The 24,966-nt window shown below is 37.1% G+C and overlaps 1 protein-coding gene and 1 long non-coding RNA gene across 12 annotated transcripts in view; one reads left to right on the forward strand and one right to left on the reverse strand.

The window, feature by feature from the left end:
• INPP4B (inositol polyphosphate-4-phosphatase type II B) overlaps positions 1–24,966 on the forward strand; it is a 759,315-nt gene that overhangs the window by 534,947 nt on the left and 199,402 nt on the right. For all 9 annotated transcript variants that reach the window (XM_042935411.1, XM_042935413.1, XM_042935409.1 and 6 more), the window contains 2 exons: positions 8,685–8,796; positions 18,042–18,114. In XM_042935411.1, coding sequence (XP_042791345.1) covers positions 8,685–8,796; positions 18,042–18,114 — 185 coding nt within the window. The remainder of the gene's footprint in view (positions 1–8,684; positions 8,797–18,041; positions 18,115–24,966) is intronic.
• Positions 13,888–19,912, reverse strand: LOC122217831. 3 transcript variants are annotated; one of them, XR_006201699.1, is made up of 5 exons: positions 19,878–19,912; positions 19,230–19,277; positions 18,100–18,368; positions 15,521–15,640; positions 13,888–14,010 (listed from the first exon to the last, which is right to left on the reverse strand). It is a non-coding gene; the product is annotated as an uncharacterized LOC122217831 (long non-coding RNA). The 3 variants fall into 3 exon arrangements; XR_006201700.1 differs by lacking the exon at positions 19,878–19,912 and having other exon boundaries at positions 13,888–14,006; positions 19,230–19,436; XR_006201698.1 differs by lacking the exon at positions 19,878–19,912 and having other exon boundaries at positions 19,230–19,436.

Raw genomic sequence — 24,966 nt, forward strand, 5'->3', positions numbered from 1 at the left:
GAACACTATCTGTCTTGCCATTAATTTAGAACTTCTTTAATTTCTTCCTTCCGCATTTGTAATTTTCAGTATATAAATCTTATACATCTTTGCACTTAGGCATTTTGTTTGTATCTACCATAAATGATAATTTTTTTTATGTCAGTTTCCATTTGTTCATTGCTAGATGTTTGTGAGCTGAACTTACGTCCTGTGAAACCTCGTATAGTAGTTTCAATATCACTCACATTTTCAAAGCTTTTGTTGTATCATTAAGACCTGTCCTTCATCTTTGTCACTCAGTTGACAGTCTGAGACCTGGGGGGTAGTCAAGTCCATAAATTATTTCTCAAAGTCTCTGATATTCTATTTAGATTCACACGTGCACAGCTTGAGGTGAGGCCAGGTATTTATGAACAATATTAAGAAGTCCCTTTCCTGACCTCCTTCCTCTTCACACTATCCCTGGCACGTTCCTGTTTCCTGTGGCTTCCCGTTTGATCCTCCAGCCAGAAAGCTGGGGTTTTATTTATTTATTTATTTTTATTTCTGCTATGCAACTGCACCCTCTTCAGGGACCAAGAAGCAGAAGAACAGAGAGAGATAAAAAGTAAAGGGATTCACCCTACACCCTTACAATGTCAATTGCAATCAGAGAGGAGACTTTCCTTCCTTCATAGTATTCAGCCTCCTGCAATTCCTCTTTGCTGTCACTTTTACTGCTGCCCCCGCTGGATTACTTGGGGGCTGGGATGTGAGAAAGTGGAAAAAATAAAAATGAAAACCATTCTTCTGAGTGTTGGGAAACCCATTTTATATTCCTTGTGCCAGAATTTGAGGCCTTCTCCTGGAGTTCTCTCTGTTTGCACCATTAACCACCTCTAGGCTTAGGGCTCTGTTGAGTCCAGATCAGGAGCTACCAGAAAGGGGGAAATGGTAAACTCACTGCTGGCTCAGTGGTATTGAAAATTCTGATCTACCCCAATATTCCTGGTGCTATTTACTTTGAGTCTTCAAACAGCTACTCTGTCCATCTGTCCAGGTTTTATAGCTGCATTCGGTGGATGCAGGAGGGTAGAGTGTACTTACTCCCTCTTACCTACAACTCATTATGTACCAGTGGGCAGCTCTTGATATCCTATTATTTTTAATATACGTTTGGTTGCCTACGAATCCTGACAAATTCATTTACAAGATGCCGATCTTGTTTTCTCACCTTGTTTACAGGATATGTCTTAAGTTTAAAGATGTATTTTATACTTCACCTTTACATTGAATCAACAAGTTTCCAAACATAACTTATCATATATTTTTTTAATAAAGTCATGAAGAGGGAAAGATATGCTTTAACTTATTTCTATTAGGATAATTACTTATATTTGAATAGTACTATTTTTAGCAGTAAAGAAGATGCTATGAGCCAATGAGTCTGAAAATTGAAGAAATGTATTTGTGATGTACTCTTGAAGCTTTGTGGCCCAGACTGTACAATATAGTAGTCACTGCCATACATTAAAGCAGTTTTGTACTTACACTTAATATCTTTTGTTTTTGGTCACATAAATCTTGTGGGATAAGTAGGATGGCTTACTATCTTCATATTGTATAGCTGGGGACATCTTTATAGATGCTATGTTGCTTGCTCATGGTCACATAGCTGTTTACTGTAAAGTAACCAAGGACTTTGTTACTCAAAGTTCACTGCACTGCTCACTAAACCATACTCTGTTATTTAATGGTGTGTGATGGTATAGATAAGTTTGAACCAAAAACACCAAGTTCCCCAAAACCCTTGACAAGTACTGATATAAGGCCTTTAAAGACAGGCTATACTGCAGTCTCTCTGGGCAGGCATTAGACAATGTCTCAGGACCTTTAATAGAGGAAAGAAATAATATGGTGACATTTAATAATAGAGGAAAGAGAATAATATGTACTTTAATAAGAAAGCCTGACAGGAATGCCTGGGTGGCTCAGTTGGTTAAGGGTCTGACTCTTAATTTCAACTTAGGTCATGATCTCACAGTTCGTGAGTTCAAGTCCCACATGGGGCTCCATGCTGATAGTGCAAAGCCTGCTTGGGATTCTCTCTATTCCTCTCTCTCTGCCCTTATCCCACTCATGCTCGTGCTTGCTCTCTCTCTCTCGCTCTCTCTCTCTCTCAAAATAAATAAATAAAAACTTAAAAAAATAAAATGAAAAAAGAAGAAAACTTGGGACGCCTGGGTGGCTCAGTCGGTTGAGTTGCCGACTTTGGCTCAGGTCATGATCTCACAGCTTGTGGGTTCAAGCCCCACATCAGGCTCTGTGCTGACAGCTCAGAGCCCGGAGCCTGCTTTGGATTCTGTGTCTCCCTCTCTCTCTCTGCCCCTCCCCTGCTCACACTCTGTCTCTGTCTCTCTCTCTCTCTCAAAAATAAACATTAAAAAAAATTTAAAAAACTAAAAAAAAGAAGAAAACTTGACATGGATGGAATGCAAGAGAAGGCTCATGGAAGGTGAAAGTAGGTTCTTCAAGCGTAATGAAACAGAGGTGAAAAAACTGCTTGGGATGTTACCGTTGTGAAGGGACATGTGTAAGAGACATTCTAGAGGACTAGTCAGCAGGGCTTAATGACTTATCAGAAGGTAGAGGCAAGACACAGGTAGAGATGGAATATTCTATGGCATATTTTTCTTTGGAAATGATGTGCTCTTGACGTGTGTGAGTTGGAGTTTGAGGAACAGTTTAGTTTCAAGCTTACAGAATGTAAAATATCAGGACAAAAGGAATTTGGAGTTCTAGACCAGGTTAAAGAAATTCTATCCCTGATGAAAGAAGTTAGAGTAGGGAATGTAGAATTATGATAGATCCTCATACACGGGATACTTGAATTGTAATTATGGATGGAATTTCTGAAGTCGAGCTTTATAATGAGAAAACCAGGGACCAAAACTTGGAGCATATAAGCTATAATGTTAAGAACTACTGAAAGTTTTATTTAAGTAATAGTTTGAAAGTATTTTATGGCTTCTGACATTTACGAATTTCAGCCAGAATAGAGGTGTGCTTAGTTATACATACTTAAATAGAACTCTCACTTCTTTCAGCCCTGAGTAAATCTAGCATCGCCGGATGCACCAGAAAGATCTTCAGGATGCCCTCACTCACTAACTCTATTTGTTTACCTTTGTTTATTTTCTTGTCTGGGTGAAATTTGTATTTCTCGGGTCCATGTCTAGACAGTTTAAATGCAAGGCACGTCTCACAGCTGAAGATCCTGTGCATAGCACAGGACTACTTTATATTCACAAAAACTGGCAGTGCTAATGATGGTTTCTCCCTAGATGTTTACAGAGTCATTTGTTGGTTTGCATCTCTGTGGCATTTCCAAAACAGAGGAGTTATTTATATGCTGCTGTTTAACATTTCCAGAGTTTCTTTTTTTCTCTTTTTCTTTTTCGTTTTGCTCTAGTAAGGATAGTGTAGTAGGTGGTGAAGAAGTCTAGAGGAAGAGTCATTAAATTTTCCCTTGTTAGAAGACTGTTTTATACTCCCTTTCATTCAGTCCTCTAAAAGTGTATGTTTCTGCATGTGATTGAATATTTCATTAGAAAGCATTAGGGGAGGTATTTTAAAGGCAGATTTTAAAGAACCTTAACCAGTAATCTACTCTGCGTGCTGAAAATCTGAGTGAGAAAGGAATGTAGACTTGTATTGCTGAAAATCTCGTTTGCCTTCCATCTTGTTGGCATGGTTAAATATTAGTGCACAGAAGCCTCCCCCCCACAAATCTTATTTGCAGAGGATACATTCCAAGACCCCCAATGGAAAATGTGGATAGTACCAAACCCTATATATACTATGTTTTTTCCTATACATACCTACCTATGGAAAAGTTTAACTTATAAGTTAGACACAGGAAAAGATTAACAAGAACAATAATAAAACAGAACAATTATAATAATATATTGTAATAATCGTTACGTGAATGTGGTCCCTGTCTCACAGAATATCTTACTGCATTGTACTTACCCTTCTTCTTGTGATGATGTGAGTTGATAAAATGCCTACATGATGAGATGAAGTGAGGTGAATGACAGAGGTATTGTGACCCAGGCTACTGTTGATTTTCTGATGATATGTCAGAAAGAAGAACATCTGTTTCGGGACCACAGTTGATGATGGGCAACCAAAACCTCAGAAGGCGAAGCTGTGAAAAGTGAAACCAAGGATAAGAGGGACTACTATATTTGCTGAATTTAACTAGGAACTTTGATGTTGTGATCAAAATACTTTATCGGCCATGAACTATTCATCTTTTACTTCTCTTACAGCTTTCAGCATTAAACAGTGGTAATGACCTGTCAAGTGACTGAAATGGCAGTTTTTTGTTGTTGTTGTTCATGTAGATTGAGATAGTTATTTATTACTGCAGCCTGTGCTTATTGCCATATAAATTGCTAGGAAAGTGTGTAAAGATCACTTTTGTTTCTTAGCTCAGTCAAATTTGTATCCTTGTAAAAATGCCTAGATGCTGTGCTGTAAATGCATTAAAATATGTATGTATGCATTGGATATTATAAGAAAAACTAGCCCTTTTATTCGACTCCAAGCATTAAGGTATTTGCCAGGTTTCTCATGACTTTGGCTTCTTTGGTTTGTTTTGGGGGAAGGTAAGATGGGGAGATGAGAACTGAGGGGAGGCTAGAATGTACCTGATATTTTCCCCAAGGCTGTATCAGCCCGTGATGGCCTATGGTGCCTATGATAGAATCATATGATGCAATCACAGGAGTGACCAGAGCACTGGGCTTGAGTGCTGGTATTAGAGAATAGCTATTAGAGACCAACTCTTTGTTTTGCAGCGAAGAAAACTGAAATCCAGAGAGCTGAAGTGATATCTCATTGGTCACATAGCTAGTTAGCAGTTGAACTGCAAGTAACACTTGGATTTCTTGGTTCCTAGCCCAGACATGTCTTCTATATATCTTCTATGCAGATACAGTGATTTCCGCTAGATAAAATTCAGTAGAATTTTGGTGATAAATAATAGTTAAGCTATTATTACTAGCCTCCTGAACCTGATGGGTGATAAATTGAAAGCATAATTAAACATTTAATAATGAATGTTTTTTCTAAATGTGTAGGAAATCACCTTTGAAGTAGCCTTTGGAAACATGAAATAGATATTTCAATCATGACTCCCCTGATTGAAGAGAAATGTTGAATACCCATACTCTGTGTGTGTTAAATTGTTGCAGAATAAATAGAAAACACCTTCTACCTTTTATGTTCTAGTTCATCGACAGGGTGAACCATACTTTAGGTGTCTTGGATTCAGCTCTTTAGTTTATAATTTGGATGCCCCATTCTTTGTCGTCCACAAATCTCAGATGAAGAGACTTGCTTTAGAGTAGTTAGAGCTCCCTATCCAAAATTGTTTTGGGAAAAAAAAAGATTTTAGAATCATTCTAGAGTCCCTAGATTGAGCAAGCTCCTTGCTTTGATTCTAATCTGGGACTATTTGGAAGCCTATAGGAGATAAAATGAAGTAGGAAACCCTGAAGGCATTAAAATTCTTTAAAAAGTAGCCAGATAATTGTTTTAAAGGGAATAGAGAGAGCTATAGTTCAGAAGCTTACTCTCATAGTACATCGCTTATTCATTCACTTTTGCACTTTGAAAGGTTCAGCCGCATTGTAATTAGTTATAAACCTGCGTTGTTTGAGCTACTAAGAGTGTAAGCTTCATAATATCATCTGTTAATTCTAATTCTTTGCATCTCTGGTGAGCACTCAATCACTGTTGAAATGCATGTGCCATGGGATCCTGTAACCTCTTACTATAGTCTTAGCTGCCTATTTTAGTTACATTCCTGAAGAGGATCGAATTAAATATGATACATTAACGACATCACAGTCTATTCCTGCTGCTGCTGTGACTACTCTTACCACCGCTGCTGGTACTACCACAGTAACTACAGTTACTACTACGACTATTCCTGCCACTGCTCTACTACTAGGACAAAGAGGAGGGCTGGCAGGAAAGAGTATTCATCTCATAGAAGGCATTGTGCTGAGCACTTGACATAAATCATGTCACAATTTAATCCTTACAAGAAAATTCTCAGTCTCCATTTTACAAAGTGTCATGAGGTTAAGTTCTTTGCCCAGGTCATGCAGCTAGCAGGTAGCTCAAAACTCCTGCTTTCACGCTTTTAACAACTATGGCATATATTGTTTTATTACTCAGTCCTGCGGTGAGGGGTGGGGGTGTGAAAAATCTACCCTCGGCTTCAAATAATTATCACATTATTTGGTTTAGTGCATTGAAAAAATGTAGACAGTAACACATAGGCTTTGCATTCCTAGAAATTCAGCTAGCTTAATTTGCTCAAGCAAAACATTTCTAAACAACTCCTATGTGAAGAAAAAGATGTCTGTAATTGTTATTGATGATCCACTTGGGGGAAAAAGAACCTGCAAACCTCTAGAAAAAGTTGAGTAGTGCCAATGAAAGCTCTTATTAAACTCTTTAATTAATAACTACCAGTACTGAATAACTGTGCAGAGTTAAGTCACATCATGATTTATGACAAGTTAGTATGTCATTTTCAAGTGGAAAAATGGTATAATGAATTTTTTAAAACTATCCCAGAATTGGAGCTGATGCAGTTTTTCACAAATCATAGATTATAATGCCATCCATATACGTATCTTCTTTATGATGAATGTTTAAAGTTTCTGTATTAAAATTTCAAATAATTGAGTCAATATGATTTCCACTGATTTTAAAGTCACCAAAAAGCATTTTATTTCATATGTTACTAAGAAATCTTAATACACCACTTAACAAGTAAAACACTTTTCTTTATGTACACATTTTTATTTTATTACATTATGACATTGGGTATGCATTTATCACCAGAATTTTACTCTTTGAATTTTCTTAGAAACATACTTCAAAGGGTATACTTTATTATTTTTGTTTTTTGAGAAATACCTACCATGATCTAGTAACATAATAGGGTTTCATTTTCACCTAACACATTCATTATTTTAATTAGCATTTTGCTAAACTACTTTATAAAAATTTTCCTAATCCTCTTTTCTGACTTCTTTAGTAATAATATCATGACACTTAGAAAGAATTGGTTGAAAGAAATACACTATTTGTATCCTAATTAAAGATAAAAACAAATTTCAGAAAAAAACATGATGGAAGAATATGAAGCATTGCATTTCTGTTAGTCAGTTAGACCTAGAAAGAAGTTATAGCAAAATGGCATGCCTAGGAGGTGGCTTGCTACCTATTTTCAAAATAAGATTCAAGGGGAAAATATCATTATGTGTCACACTGTTCCAATGGTATGATGGCACTATTTATTCTATATCTTTTCTTGTCCAGGAAAGAAATTAGAGAACCTTAAAGGATGGTGGTTATTAATTTTATTTTTATCTTTCATTATTGTTAATCAGAAAATTCATTGAAGACATTAATGATGGCAAAAATCTTTAATAAAATTATCATCATCATTAAATAGAGAAGTTTTTCAGTGACCAACAGACTTGAAGGAGCTAGAAACCTGGATTTCTCGTTTTGCCATTTTGTTACCTTAATGTTTATTTATTTTTGAGAGAGAAAGAGACAGAGTATGAGCTGGAGAAGGGCAGAGAGAGAGGGAGACACAGAATCCCAATCAGGCTCCAGGCTGTGAGCTGTCAGCACAGAGGCGGACACGGGGCTCAAACCCACAAACTGTGAGATCATGACCTGAGCTGAAGTCTGGCACTTAACTGACTGAGCCACCCATGCACCCCGCCATTTTGTTACCTTAGATAAGACTTTTCATCTTTCTGAGTCTCTGATTCTTTATTTGATTAAGTTATAGGTTGCACTAAATTATCTCTAACGTTAATTTCTGTTCTGCATGTACCTTAAATTTCTTCTGTTTACTGGAAGAGAATCTCCTTTACCTCGTCTCTTAGAAAGAAAAATGAAGGGCTCCTGCGTGGCTCAGTTGGCTAAGTGTCCGACTTCGGCTCAGATCATGATCTCACAGTCTGTGGGTTCGAGCCCCACGTCTGGCTCTGTGCTGACAGCTCAGAGCCTAGAGCCTGCTTGGGATTCTGTGTCTCCCTCTCTCTCTGCCCCTCCCCACTCACACTGTGTCTGTCTCTGTTTCTCAAAAATAAATAAACATTAAAAATAATTTTTTAAAAAAAAAGAAAAATTATGTTAGGGAGAAGGCACAGAATCAGATTTTGTGGCCAGTGGTCCAATCAGAGAGGAATATAAGGATGTTTATACTCTCTTCTATTTTATTCAGCTGTAATCTCTATAACAGATTTGCACAACATTCCATGCAGTTGGCATAGAGGAGCCATGGTTTCTGCTGTTGTGGGGGATGTGGTGTTGCCAACCAGGACACCAATCCATGATATTTGTGTCTACTCCTAAGAGCCAGGAGGAGGTGTTCCCTTCATGAGGTAGCTTTTGACAGTCCATATACTTACCTCTTAAGTTTGTGGTTAACTTTTTTTTAAATTAAAAATAATACCAACACTATTAACTTGTTTTGATGTTTTTTATGCAGATTTGTTTAATTAAGACCAATGAAGGTAAATAGCAATATTTGTGGTTTTCAGAAACAAACATGTTTGGGCATATTTTAAGGAGAGAGAAGATTCTTACCTTTCCGTTTCATTTATTTTTGGTTGCAGAACTTCAGATGGTGGCAAAGTTGTTGGCACCATAGAAGTCAGTGTCGTGAAGATGGGGGAGATTGAGGATGGGGAAGCCGACCACATCACGACAGATGTGCAGGGACAAAAGGTAGGGTCTCAGTCAGCATAATGCACAAATTAAATTAGAAATGATCAGTTTTGCCAGATGCCTGAATTATCAACACGTCTTTGCAGTATGAAATCTCATTATTTAAAGGCAAAATGAGAAGTCAACTCTGGAATGGGAGTGCCAGAAGTATGTTTCATCCACTGAAGCAAAGTGTCTGTTTGCATGGAACTATGCAAAGCCATGCGCTGTTCAGAAACACCTTCTTCTTCGCCCTAGCTCCTGTGTTGACACTGCCTCCTCTCAATTGGAACAAAAATATTGATCACTGTTGCATTCTGCCCTAATTAACCCTAAGCAAAATGCACAGAAGATTCTGGGAGGGCTATCGCCAAAAGTAACCACTTCTCTACTCTCAAAACCCTCTTTAGAAAGAGACGCAAGTTGAATTTAGATTTCATCTTTATGTGAAGGAGAGCAGATCTGATAATATTGTGCCTGATGAAATTGCAGAGAGAGAAGTAGAAATAGCATAAAATGGAAGGGGCAGCTTTGGAGGAGGGGTAATGGCAGCTAGAGGTGAAGCAGCTTCCTTGAAACTGAGGATAAAGGTCCCCAGTGCATATCAATAGGTGTCCAGGATTTTTACTTTCTTTTATCTAAGAAAGAGAAATTTAATATAAGAATTAACTTAAATTCCTGTCTTAGGAATGCAATTGCCTACTTTATTGAGACACAGTGGATAGACTTACAAACTGCCTTTTTTTCAGGAAAGACTTTGTATATACACTATAATTCCTACCTTTTCATAAATAAGCATTCTCTAATGATAAGACCTCTAGTGACTTACTTTCTGGCTTAGTGTCCCTTATCTAGGGGCATATTTGATTTTGGGTGCTGAGGAAACATCTACATGGGAAATGGTGTTTATCTAATACAATGAATTATTAATTTTATGAAAGAAACCCAAGACTGCCCCTCAAAAGAATATTATTCTTGCCCTAGAATGAGCTTGGGTCTTACCTGCTCAGCAAGCCTTGTGCTTCTCTTTTCCCCTACTCTCCCTCAAAACATATCAAAAATCATGAAAATATTCCAAGGAGGCTCAAAGTTTGAAACCATTTGCCTGACAATGTGAGGGCTGTTGTGAGTTTTGCAGCAGATCCTCTTAAGATCTGTGTGTTCAGAACCCCAACTGTGGCTCTTAGGGTGTGTGCACCTGGGACCCCAATTATGGGGTCCCTTCATTCAATCCTTGTTTCCTTTAGAGTTCTATATAAAACTTGTGTTAGTCACCACCACATGAACGCTTGTATCAAGATTAAGGAGGAAAGATTTGGAGGCCAAGTGAGAGAATGAGAACAGAAAAAGGCAGATAATCGTGCCTCGTCCTATGGCAGTATGCCAGGAGACCAGTAGCAGAAACACTTCCTGTTTCAAAGGAGTACGACTTTGCCTGCTCCAAGCTAATAATAGATTATTATTAGATTATTAGAGTAATAGATTAATAGATTATTAGCTACCTCTCTAGTGTTCTCAAAGCTTGCCCACCCTCTGACTCCTTTCCTGGGTTGCTATTATGAGGTAGTACAAATTGAATCATACTCTTCTCATAAACGGAGAACTAGGTACCCAGGAATACACCTCCCCAAAGCCCCACATAATGTTTCTGACTTAGTAATGTGAACTTGAAAAGACTTAACTGCACTGTTCTGGAAATAGGAGGTGGCAGTGTCAGCACGCACCATGTACAAGTCGTAAGTTGACTAAAATGATAAATGTGCTAATCATTGTTGGCATTAGTTCTGTCCTGTCTGGGTTCTTAGTAAACATTGACCTTTCATGCATTTTTAATAAAGTTATTATAAATGTTGTTGGCAATCCTTCAGAATACTCATGGTTCAGTGAAAAACATGTAGTAATGTCCACTAGGTATGACATTTAGAAGAATTACGTGGAAATAACTTTATCTCAGTGGCTTACAAAGCATGATCTGAATTTTCTGGGATGTTTGTTAGAAATGCAAATGCAGGGACTCTTTTTGCAGATATGCTAAATCCAAATCTGTATGAAGTGTATTAACACAGTCCACGAATGGTGACTTAAGTCCTGAATGACTAAAACATGTGAAAAGACAAAGTAACTGAAATAGATGTTATCTCTAAAACAACATCCCCCTCCTTACTTTGTGTGAATGGTGGAGAATGAAGTAAAACTAGCAGGACCAGAATTTTGTGGGTGAGTGACACAGGTTATTTCTCATGTATATTGAAATAGATAAAAGATTAACACCTGTTTTATCAGCATGGGCTTCCATAATAAAATACTACACACTGAACAGCTTAAACAACAAAAATTTATTTTATCGCAGCTCTGGAGGCTAGGAAGTCCCAGGTCAATGTGCCAGATGACTTAGTTCTTGGTGAGAGCTCTCTTCCAGGCTTACAGACTTCTTGCTGTGTCCTCACATGGCCTTTCCTTGGCACATGTACACAGAGACAGCGAGCTCTGGTGTCTCATCTTCAACGTTTTTTTTTTGTTTTTTTTTTTTATTTTTGGGACAGAGAGAGACAGAGCATGAACGGGGGAGGGGCAGAGAGAGAGGGAGACACAGAATCGGAAACAGGCTCCAGGCTCCGAGCCATCAGCCCAGAGCCTGACGCGGGGCTCGAACTCACGGACCGTGAGATCGTGACCTGGCTGAAGTTGGACGCTTAACCGACTGCGCCACCCAGGCGCCCCTATCTGGTGTCTCATCTTATAAGGACACCAGCCCTATAGGATTAGAGCCCCCACCCTTATCATCTTACCTAACTTTAATTACCACTATAAAGGCCGTCTCCAAATACAGTCCCATTGGGTGTTGGGCTTCAACATAATGAATTTTGGGGAACAATCCAGTTCATAACAATATCCCTGACATAAAACTACATTTGAATCTTTAATCTCATATAACCTCCAGAGCATGAAATACAGTATAAATGAAAATCCAGACTCTGTCTTCTGCCATTAACTTACTTGTTGCCTCAAATCATATTATTACTTTACAGTTCTCATTAAGCAAAGATCATTCAGAAGGGCATTCACCATATCACACTGGTTTCAAACTTTTATTTTTTATGTACATGCATAGTAATAGAAGGCAAAGTGTTAAAATCTCATAGCTAAAGAAGGAAAATTTCACAAAAGAAGTAGTAACAACATTTTACAAAGCTCATATAGCAAGTGGAATATTGCATTAGGTATTCAAATTATTTTTTTTTAATTTTTGGCGTCATCTTTGACTCATTTCTTCCTCTCATACTCAAATCCTGTTAGTAAATTCTGTTGACTCTGACTTTTTTTTTAAGTTATGTTTTTACATTTATAAGTTTATTACCTTTTTTAAGGTTTATTTATTTTTGAGAGAGAGGGAAAGAGAGAGAGCATGAGCAGAGTAGCGGCCGAGAGAAAGGGAGAGAGAGAATCCCAAGCATGCTCCACACTGTCAGCACAGAGCCTGACATGGGGCTTGAATTCACGAACCATGAGATCATGACCTGAACTGAAACCAAGAGTCGGACACTTAACTGACTGAACCACCCAGTCGCTTTGACTTTGACTTTTAAATAAATCCAGAAACGAGTGACTTGTGAGTCCTTCACTCTTTCAACATTGTCTGTTACAGACATTTTTACAGTAGTCTCTTAAATGTCCCTTCTTCCTCCTCCCAGACACCCCCATCATCATAGTCTATTCTTAGCAGAACACTTATTAAAATGTAGTACGAAACATGTCATTCCTCCAATGGCTTCTCAACTCCCTGAAAGTGTAAACCTAAATCCTTTCAGTGTGTTGGCCCTCTCAGTGTGATGGTTCACCTCATCCTCTACTTCTCTTCCTTGCTTACTTTGATCCAGCCTCATTAGCTTCTTGGCTGTTCATTACACGTTCCAGGTAATGAAGGACCTTTCCAACTCAGGTCCTTCACCTTGGTTTTCAGTCTACCTTTGTAGTTTTTTTACCCAGGTAACTATATACTTCATTCCCTCATTTCCTTCTGTTTTTTTTTTTTTTTTTTTAAATGTCACCTTCTCATTCTGCCTTCTCTGCCCTATATCCAAAATTTCCATCCCTACCTGAAACTTTCTATCTCCTTTGTCTGCATTATTTTTTGTCCCTTGTACTTACCACTGTCCAGTGTCATATATATTTTATTTGTCTCATCTATTGTATATTTCCCTCACTAGAATTAAACTTCATGAGAGAAAGGCTTTTGTCTATTGTGTTTTTTCCTTTACCCTAGTACCTAGAACAGAGCCTGGCACAGGGAAAGTGAGTGAATAAGTAAATGAAGTCATTTTTACCTTGAAGAAATAAAATCCAAAATTGTCTCCCTAGATGTGATAATATTTGTCTATATATAATGCTGTGTACAAACTGATCAGTCCATAAATAAAGACTGGAGTGAGAATGCAGTAAAGAGTGTAGAATTATGAAGGAAAGAGGAAGAAACTTTTCAAGAACAACCTTTGAATTAAATAGTCAAGGAAAAAATATGCTACTAGGGAAAGGAGAAGGAGGAACCAAAAGCATCAAATCAGGTAATAGATGAGAAAACCCCATGTAAGTAACAGCCAATAGGATCAAGTGAGACTTCCATAGCCCTCCTCTTTGCCCTGCCCACCCTCCCAGGGGCCTTGGCTTCTTGTCAGGACAGGATTGTTAACAGGCATCCTCCAGTGGGGCTTTGCTGGGGCTGAGATCACCTCCTGCCTTGTCTCCCCCTTTTGTGTAACATCTGTATTATATTTGAATGTGGCATACTACAAATGATCAAAGTAGTGGTGATTTCTACCAAAGGAGAGAAAAGCCTTACTTATTTATGACAGTGACAGAGATGATACAAGTGGAGTAATAATACATCTTCTTTTTACTACGAGCCTCCTCTGACTCATATTTTGGTGATTTGCTGCTCTCCTCAGGCTATTTCCCCCCCCATATTTTGAAGTGGTGTTTTAACAAGATATTCATTAGCCACGGTCAGGGAAAGTGTAGACTCCTTGGATAGCTAAGGACCATCTCAAAAGGCTCCATCCCTTTATTTTTCCCAAATATACAATTGAGAATAATATAACTGACTTAAATTACCTTATAAGATATTTGCAGACATATAATAGTCATCGTTCATTTATCAAAAAATACTGCCTTCTATGTCCTAGGCATTCTACTAGGTTCTGGATATTCAGCAGTGAGACAAATAGACACAGATGCTGCCTTCCAGGGAAGTGAACAATCACAAAATAAACAAGTCATATAGTGTTGATCACATGGTACTATACGCTATAAAAAAATAAGGGTACAACGACTAGGGAATGTTGGCTGTGGCCATTTTATTTTGGATGATCATGGATAAACTCACTGTTAATATGATATCTGATCTGAAACATGAAGGAAATGAGGGAACAAGATGTGGATATCTGAGAGGAACAAGAATTCTAGTTAGAGTGAACAGCAAGAGCAAAAGCCCTGAGGTGGCAGTGTGCCTGTGATATTAAAAGACCAGTGAGGAGGCCAGTGTGACTGGAATTGGGGGTTGAAGAGGAGAGTGATAGGAGTTGAGGATGAGGTCCACAGGCAGGGGAGACAGACTGTATGCTCCCTTATAGGCCATTAGACTCTGAACTAGATACAAATACAGTTGAGGATTTTTGAATATATGTACAAAATGTTATGATTGTTTGTGTCGAGTATGGCCTGAAAAGAAGGAAGGGCAGAAGAATGGAGCCTGTTGGTTGCAAAGATTCAAGGTACAAATGAAGATGGGTTGAATCAGGGTGGTATTGATAGAGAAAGTGAAATGTGGCCAGACTGTAGGTACAAAGGAAAGTCAAAAGAACAGAATTACCATTTTTAGTGATAAGGAAAAGTGAGAGGAGCAGGTGCAGGAGCACCAGAGATTTTGAGATGTTAACTTTGAAATTCCTCTTAGACATCCAAGTGTAAATATATGAAGGCAGTTGGAGGTTTGAGTCTAGAATTCTTGTGAGATATCCAAGCTAGAATTATTGTTTGCAAGTAATTATAGTATCTGAATGGTATTATACACTCTTAAAATTTGAATTTATGTGGATTTTATCTGTTGATATTTACTGTATTAGAGATTTTGCTGACTTATGTCTACATTTATCATATTAGAAATTCAAACAAGAAATGTTTAAAACAGAAGAGTACACAAGCCCACATACCATTAGCTGTCAAATGATTATGTAATAGGGCCTCTAGAAAATTCCACTATATGCTTATAAGAGAAAGAGAGAGGTAGACAAATAGTGTTTTAGTGTTATAATGAAAATGACTTTGTCTTCACCCTGTGCTAGATGCTGCAGAGGATGCAAAGACCAAGTTATCAGGCACTCCAGGAGATTCCAGACCAAACTTGGACAACCATGATTTAAGGAATAAACAAACTAACAAATGTGAAAGTGCTTAGCCAAGAGTCTGGTCTTTGCGTCTTTCATGATCATTGTCCTTACAGTTTGGTTAACTTTCTAGCCCAATGCATGGCAAATTGGTTTGTTAGTTGATATTCAAAATCATTAAGCTCCAAGAATTTTATATATCTTATGTTTCTTCTTCTTGGCTATACTTACCAGTAGATGACATTTTTAAAAGCACTCATCAAAATCACTAGGCTTATGGTGCTATGGTGGTACAAAAGGCATGTGGTGTTTGTTATTCCTGCTCAGAATCACAAATATGAAGTCATTACATTGAGAGCACCTACCGTGTAAGTGCATAACACTGCAAATATCCATCATAATGATAGCAATAAACAGTATACATAGCTTGAGCCTCCTTAAGCACAGAGTCCACATCATTTTAATCTTTGCATTCTCTGTAATACCTAGCACAGTGGAAAAATGATTCTAGGGTCAGCTGTAAAATACTAAATAAGATGGCCTGGGGAAATAAGAAATGTGGTTCTTGGCTTCAAAAACTCACAACTTAAATAATGGCACAGATAGTACACTCAGGAAACAATTGAAGAAAATAATTACTGAGTCCAAATATAAAAATATTTATGAATTTAGTAAATACTTGTTGGATATTTCTTGTTATGTTCCCAGGATTTAAATTTTGAGAGCATTCTGAATAGTAAAGCTTTAAAATACAATAAAAGTTGCAAAATAAGAATGTTATGAGGTTAAAATTATCCTAAGTACCTGCCTTCCAGTGTAGATGGAAGATGCAGATGTATGAAAGTTATATGTCTGTATCCATTTGGTAAAATAATATAGGCCTTCTGTTAGGAAACAGAAAGTTGGTTTTGATTATGAAGAGGCACAGCTCTCTCCATGTAGAGAAGCAGCTTCTCAAGATAATAGCCTGATCCTTATGAATTATGGACTTCTTTACTAAAAGAGTTTAATCCAAACCATTCCTATAAATTATATTGTAGATGATAATCCTTTTTTGGAAAGCTATTCCAAAATAGCTATTACCTAGTTATTATGTGGAAGGATATCATGGACAAATCATGAAAGAATTTGAATACGAGTATGAGATATTGGATTTGATTGGATAGTAAATAACCTTATACATTTTCAAGCAGAGCACTGGTATGATGAATATAATGTTTATGAAAGATTATTTTAACAGCCCTATATAGGCTGAAAAGAGTAGAAGAAATATTGGAAGTAAGAGAAATAAAGAATTTTAAGTATGTTCAAGCATCATTGCACATTGCTCTAGTGATTTGGGAAGTGCATTTCCTAAATAGCTATGGATTAAAAGAAAGGATCACCTTTGAGTTCTGGTTTGGTCAGGAAAATGATTTAGAGAACATCAAATTTTAAGAGCTGTTAGCAGTTGTTCATTCTTTCAGTAAACTAGCCCTCAATAGAAGCACCAAAGAAATTATGAGATCACATTTTTCCCCATCAAGACATTTCCTGATCCTGTGATGAATGTTATGATGGGGGAATAAGTAGTGGATTATACAAATATAGACATAACATTTAAATAAATCTTTTAAATTATTTGTCTTTCTTCTAGAAATGTTTGACAGACATATACGTTCCATCATTAGCAGTGACCTCAGTGGCCATGATTCTCCAAGAGGACCAGTGCCTGGAGAAGGAATGGTGGAGGGAAACAGACAGGAAATAGCCCAAGCAATTTTGATACACCCTCCTAGGTTCTCTTGAGCCCTTGGAGTCTCTTGAGCAAAGCCTGCTTCCCTCAGAGCTCACCAAAGAAGTTTCTGGTTTCTGAGTTTTCCTTTGTTTTTGTTTGCATTTATTTGTTTCTGTGTGATATATTTGCTCTAAAAATTCACTTTCCTCTTTCCTCAAACTACCACCCCCCTTTTTTTTTTTGGCTAGCGATAGAAGGGAACTCATTTGAAGAAACAGATGCCAGCGATGCTGGTATCAGTCTGTGTGACGATAGGTCTCTTATCAACATCATGGGGCCAGAAGAGTTGCTTCCTCTGCTAATTCCAGTTTCATAGAAAGTTGAAGGGGGGGTCCCCTCACTTAATGCTACATTGTCTGGGATATCGTTGCCCATGCATGCTTCACTCACGGCAACGTGCTCTTCTGTGTTTCTTCTCTGTCCAGAGCAGTGTTGGTTCTGTAAAAGCTCAGGAGCTTAACCTACTAATCATAGATTAATAGACCCATGATCTCTGGATCAGCTTATTTACAAATTACTTGTTTATAAATCAGCAACATATAAATCAGAGATCAATTTATTTATGATTTTTCCTCATACTTTATGAACAAGTGTTTACATTGTTTTGCCAGAGATGAAAATCTCCTTTCGCCTTATGTCACTTGATGCTTCATCATATTTTATCTTTTATTTAAAGCTGTCCTTATTTAAAGCTGTCCTTTCAAATCTAGAAAATAATTTGCTTTTCATTGATCGAAAACTATCCCAGGTGACAGAAATATGAAACCATTCTGGTTGTCAAATGTGATTTGCTGTACTCGAAGCAGATTTCTGGCATGTTGGGGACAATCCTTTTCCACTTTTTACTTCTTTCCTAAGTAGTTTCCAATAGAACCAAGATGTAGCCTATAATTATGTGATTCAATCATATTATATATACATGTAAATAGGCACAAGTTAAACAGGCCTCATAGTAAAGATAAAGCTGAATATAGTTTTACAAAAGTGTCTTGTTCAAAACTTTTTGAAACCATGTGCATAACCTCATGTTTTGCAAACAAAATGGAAGCATTTCATTTCTTGATTTTGTTATTTTCAAATAAGTGTTTTTTTCTTTTATTCTTTCCTAGTGTGCACTGGTGTGTGAATGTACAGCCCCAGAAAGTGTGAACGGAAAAGATAACTTACCTTTTTTGAATGCAGGTATGTACCTCAGTTTTGGAAACTGATATTAGTTTCATATAAACGTAAATTTTAATTTCCCATGAACTCAATACTAAACGTGGGCAGCATTCTCACAGAATCATTTGTGAACACTTAGTAAATGAATTGGTAATCATGAGAAGTAACCATCATCTGTGGAGGAAGGATAGACTTGAAAATTCCATAAGAAAGATATAAAAACACTGTGGCTGTATGGCAAAGCAAATTCCTTTTAGCTTTGGATTTGGTATTGTCTGAAACAAGATACATTAGAAGACAATAAGCATTAGAAATATGAAGCTCTTATTTAGTTTGACTTTCTAATTATAGAGTTCAAAACACAGTTGTTAAAACAGTAGATATATGGGTTAAGTAGGAAAAATTCATATACACATTTGTACATTCCTGGGGTATATATGTATATAATGTGTTACTTACAGTAATATATTTGAATTTCAACAAGACACTAAACCATGTGTTAAATGATAACCTTGTGAATAAAACTGAGACTTATAGGACCAGTTAAAATTGTGATAATATATATAGTAAATTATGGAACTAATATTTTTATGTTAATGTAAATTATGTTACCATTAATAATAGTAAACAATGACTATTACAGTGACAAGCAGCAGGCTAAATGCCTCATATGTCTTGCCTTCTGACCTGTGCTATGAAAATGGCACTGTCATAATCCTCATTTTACAGATGAGGAAATCGGTCAAGGTCACCTACCTGGCAAATGACAGGTCCAGAATTTAAATCCAGTTTTGATCCCAAGGCCTTTGCTCTTAATTAGTAGGCCGTGCTATTACCAAAAAGCCATTAATTGACAAGTTGGTGTAACGATAGAATAAGCCTTAATATTTTTCTAGCCCTGTCATGTCGTACATTTAACCAATGACTTAGATAGCATAATAATCAGCTTAGTAAATGATACCGAATTTCAAAGCTTACTGATATATAACTGCTAAACTATTAGCAACCTTTCGTTGGCAGAAGCCTCTACTAATAGGGAATGGAGAAAGGGAAGGCAACCCTTTTGACTCTGTTTATACTTACAGAGAACTCAAAATAAAATGGAACAGTAACAAAAAATCAGTAATTATACTTACATGGAATGAGGGATTGATTATACCAAAGAAGAGGAGCGACTTCTTAGCCTATGAGCAAACGATATTGTTGTTCATTTCATTTAGGATGTAATATTGAGAGGGATGTGCAATGAGCAGTGAAGAGTCTACCCAGACAGCTAGATCAGCCATGTATGTTAAAAGTACTTCATAAGTTTTCAGGCTGCTTAAAGTATCTAATATATCCTCAAAGCGTCCTCCTCACATTTATTTTCCACCTGAAAATTGACCAAACTTTTAATCCTTTATTTTAATGTATCCACATAATCTATTTAATTTAGTAAATGTCAATTTTGAGAAATAAAATGGAGTGTGGGACATATTAAGTAAATGTCAATTTTGAGAAATAAAATTGAGTGTGGGACATATTAAGTACATATTAAGTACATGTTAAATACAGTTTGGATGAATCAGGTTATCACCACAATCATCTACATTATAATTATAACTTTTTAGTAATTCACTCATGTGAACCTTGTAGTTTTTTGTGCACAGAGAAAGAAATGACATTTTAAAATACTGATTGGCTTAATATGCATTTCAAGGAGAAAGAGAAAAATGTCTTTCTAAGTAAGAAGATATAATACCTAAGAAGAGACAGAAGGAACACAGTGAAAAATAAACCTGTACCTCCATATACCTGTGCCATAAAATCTGTAAGGCATGAGTCTTAGAGGCATACTAACTATTCCAGATTACTAGGATACTATTCCTAATGCATCAATTGTTATGCGACAAAGGCAACTGACATGGAACTGATGGAGGCAGCTGCTTTCCATAATTTAAATATACTTAGTGGAGTGAAAGATGATTGATTACTGCCTTTCTCCTTTTATGGAGGTGACAGTTTGGGTGGTGATACTCCACTTAGTTCTGATGATATTTCTTTTCTTTTTTTTTTTTTTAATGTTTATTTATTTTGAGAGAGAGAGAAAGAGGTTGAGCAGAGGAGGGGCAGAGAGAAAGGGAGAGAGAGAATCCCAAGCAGGCTCCATGCTGTCAGCACAGAGCCTGATGCAGGGCTTAAACTCACAGACCATGAGATCATGACCTGAGCCAAAGTCAAGAGTTGGACGCTTAACTGACTGAGCCACCCAGGTGCTCCACTAATGATATTTCTCAATGTCCTTAGTCCATGCGATCCAGAGGAACACTCAGAACCTAGGATATTTACCACAAATATTTTCTTTGAGCCTTCTTACAATAGGGAAAGATAAAACTAAATGGGAATCAAATGTTACAAAAGCTAGATTTTTAAAAAGTATTTAAATGCAACTAGGTTCTCTATGTGAAATGTTTCTGCTTAAAATACAAAAGTGCATCATACAGGTATAGAATATGTATGACTTTGGCTTGTGTGTACCTTTGTCTGTTGTTCTATTTATTTTTCTATGTAAACTCAGCAACTTTGGAATTAATCTATTATATTCCCATGTGGTATTTTTTTTAATCTGTAGGCAAAGAGAGCTACTGACATTTTTTTCAAGTCTTTGTATTAATGTATTATGTGGAACTTGCCAGCCTCAAGTGAGTTATGAAGTACTTATTGAGTGAATGGAAGAGAATGTCATATCTCATAGCAGCTCTTCACTATTCTATTTATATCTCTAGAGGTTTAATTTATAATTCAGGAAATTCACTCATCTATTGTAAGACTAACAAGAAAAAAAGCTCTTCCCCCTAAGTTCTCACCTTTTTCATGCCTTGCTTGCCTTGCAAGGTGAATGTGTATGTTGGGAGTCTGGGGAATGGAGGGCAGAAGGAGAGAAAGGAGGGGGTGGGGGCAGAATTTACAATTCCTTAAGAAAGTTCGGTAAGTACCTTAGCTTTATGGGAAAACAGTCCTTTCAGCAGCTGCATTTACATTCTCTGAAACAAGACACACTAGAAGACACAGTAAGTATTAGAAATATGAAGTTCTTATTTAGTTTGACTCTCTAATTATGTAGGTCATAACATAAGTTTGTTAAAACAGTTATTTGCTTATTCACTTGGTTATTTGCTTATTTATTGAAGCAAAATGGTAGTAGGAAAGCTTAAAACTGCTTGTTGTTGGCAGGGGTAGGGTGGGGAACAGAGAAGTGCAGTTGGGTCTCTCACGTGTCCTGCTAAGTCACATCAACTGAGGGACTTCTCTGTAGCCGAACAATACCAAACAGCTCTTGTGGTATTAATATAAGAGCACTGGACAGGCTGTCGGAAGGACTGGTATCAAAGCCTAGATTTGCCCACCAGCACCGGGACCCAAATACACGGGTCAGCCTCTTCGCACATCAGTGCTTTTCTTTTTTCTTTTTTTTTTTTTTTTAACGTTTTATTTATTTTTCAGACAGGGAGAGCCAGAGCATGAACAGGGGAGGGTCAGAGAGAGGGAGACACAGAATCTGAAACAGGCTCCAGGCTCTGAGCTGTCAGCACAGAGCCCGACACGGGGCTCGAACTCACGGACCGTGAGATCATGGCCTGAGCCAAAGTCGGCCGCTTAACCGACTGAACCACCCAGGCGCCCCACATCAGTGCTTTTCAAATGATCACATTAACTAGGACAGTCTTTGACTTCCTTTTTTGGCTCTCACATGTGTGAAGTCAATATAGCATAATTCAGCTATTTATTTCATAAATGCATTTGTTTTAATCAGTTTCATATGGAGTCACATACTAATTTTTTTGTCATTGTCACAGTTGTCTTTCTCGGAAGTTATTTATATTTAATAAGCCTGACCAAAAATAATACCTTTTTAAAATTCTGTCAGAAAGATAATTCTCTCCATATTCCCAATTCTTCCAGCTCTCCTTGTAAAAGTATAATGCACGTCAGCCCATAGACCCTTCTGATACTATGCCAAATCTGAGGAACTAATGGGCCCTGTCACAAGGTTTCCTATTTTCTTCACATTTTGAGTGAGTTTTCCCCTGTCAGCAAGCATTAGATCTGATACAGCATCTTCCTTGGTTGAATTCCATACTTCTTGAGTCATGAAATTATCCTTTATATTCTTTAAAGGCCACTTTCATGCTGTAGATTAACGTGTATACTGTCCTTCATATTCATAGAGGGGATATCTGACAGCTGTGATTTCCGTGACTGTGTAAGGTGGAATCTAAACAAAAATGAGGAGACCGGCCATCTCTCCATCCTAAATCCATGCAGTTGCCTTCCTATTCAGAGAATTTATTGGTGTTTTGCATTTCTTGCTTCACAGATGAATCACGCTTTTTCTCAAAATAGGCCACTGTATCTTTTATTCTTTTTCTCAAATTGGGGTTAAGCCATCCACCACTTTGCAGAAGATGCTAGATTATATGCTATTTAAGAAAAAAGAGCATTGCTTATTTATTTCTGTGTCTCCAGGGCCAGAACACAATAGAAACTCAATAAATGCTTGTCAGATGGCTGATAGCCAGTGTATCTTATCATCTCAATTTATGCTTCATGTAACAGAAAATGACATTGTTATTCTCTCCATGAGAAAGATGTTTAAATTTAATTATTTAGCTTTTAAATCAAAGAATTTATCACTTTCCTTAAAAATTACTGCCAAATTCTCATTTTTAAGTGTTTTCTGCCTCCAGTCCATACAGCATGTGACTCTTAATCTTGGGGTCATGAGTTTGAGCCCCACGTTGAGTGTAGAGATTACTTTAAAAAAATGTTTTCTGCCTCATATGACACCATAGAATTTATCTGCCTCTCACAATACCACATGAGCCAAATATTGGGGTAATGTTCTCCTCACTAACACTCCCATCCAAAGCAATGCATGACTCACATTATTTTAAGAGATTGTCAAAAATATGTCCCTTTATACTCATTTTGAGTCCTGATGAATTCCAACCGAAAGGCAAGTCCCCAGTTTCCCCCTTTATTTTTTTCTGTTTATTCATGAGCTGTGAAATCTACTACCTTGTCAGACTTTAGATGACATCATTTTATATAAACAAAGATATCTCTGTTGTATTTTACCCACACTAGTTTAAATAGATTTTGTCCTTGTATTTGTAACTCTCTAATATGTAAAATTTGGGGCAATTTTGACTTCTAATACTGGCATTTGATCTTTTATACTTACCAGATTTCTTTGCCCTCTGCTGTTTTAACAAATGGGACAGAGTCCATTAACTTTGCTCTTTGGGAATTACCATATATTTTCATTACTGTGTACTAATATATTTAGGATGTTAAGTAGCTTCAATGGAAGAGTGAATTTCATGATCTAATAATCAATGAAATCATGTCTTAGACACCTTTAAATGCTTCAGCTGTCTTCCTGGTATCAGTCCATTACCTCCTCCACTCCCCACCTAGGTAAACTAGAAGAAAAATGAAGGCAAGAAGATGATAGAGTTAAAAAGCCAACATTTTGTGGACAAATGTGAGGATACCTTTCTCTCAATCATGTTTTTTTTTTCATCCTTCATTCTGATGCCTGTGCTCCCTTGAAGTGAGGTTTTCAATTGTATTCTTCACTCTTGCATTTTTCCCTCTCTCTTCACACAGTTGTTGGTGCTCTAACTGTTCTCCTGGGGAAAGTAGTGACGGGAAACATGAGTTGAAAGGTTTAAGCTTATTTCTGTGGAATGTTTATTTTTACTGGGCACTGTGCTAGATGCAGGAGATAAAATGAGGACAAGAACAAAACAGCACTGTCCTAGCCTTCACAAAGTTACTAGCCTGTCACTCTAATGGGTGACCTGGAACAGTAAGTAGACAATTGTAGCACAAGTGGTAAAAACCATGACAGAGCTGGGATACGAAGTACAAAGGAGAGAAACCTGTAGGGAAGGATGAGGTGGAGGCCAAGGAAGCCTTCCCAGGGGAGGTTCTAGCTCAGCTGAGTTTATAGGAAGGTTGCATATAGCCAGAAAAGAAAGGTGTTCCTTTGAGGTGCAAGGAATGCCTTGAACAGAAGGAAATTGGTGAGAAACAGCTTGAGTTCAGAGGACTATAGGTCATTTCAGGTTGCTCAGAATGAAATATGAGCCACCGTCTACCTCTCCTGGTTGTATCTTTTACTTTATGACTGAACTAGAATGAACACAGAAAATCATGCAAACTAGAGAGAATGAAGCAAATCATTTTCTGATCACCTAAAAACTAAAACCCAAATTGTATACACTAAACTTACCAATTTATCACCAACTGGAGACTAAATGCCCACAAATATTATCTTTATGTCCTAGTCTGACATCTATAATAGTTTTTCTTATTCTTGGCCTTAGATTGAAGATGGAGGGCCAAGAGCTTATGGGTTTGACTAGACTAGAGAAGCAGCACTTTGTTCAACATAGAAAATATCCTATTTTCTATTCCATTTTTTCTGTTTCTCCTTTAAAAACAACACAAACAATAACATAAGTTAGATTTTATAACAGATCTAGAGAAAATTAATGAAACATTCTTAGGAGTTCATTTTTTAACAACTTATTTCATCTTTATTATTTGTAAACAGATCTCTCTTTGCTGTGTTTTCTGTGTTCCTGTCGGGTCTCCTTACCGTCTCTTTTCAATAACCATGTTCAGGATGGTGTTTTAGTGATTTCTATTTAGGTTTTTCAGTTCTCATCCAGTCTTAAAAAGAGCCAACCTACATTTTGGATGTATATAAATCTAAGATATTTCCAAGTACAAATGAGGGAATGTCAGTATCTAATTGGATTACACAGACTTATCTTTAGTAAGTATAATGTAGCATTTGGAGAACAGGCAATGCATGTACAT

The sequence above is a fragment of the Panthera leo genome, chromosome B1 (genome assembly GCF_018350215.1).
Source record: "Panthera leo isolate Ple1 chromosome B1, P.leo_Ple1_pat1.1, whole genome shotgun sequence".
Lineage (NCBI taxonomy): Eukaryota > Metazoa > Chordata > Mammalia > Carnivora > Felidae > Panthera > Panthera leo.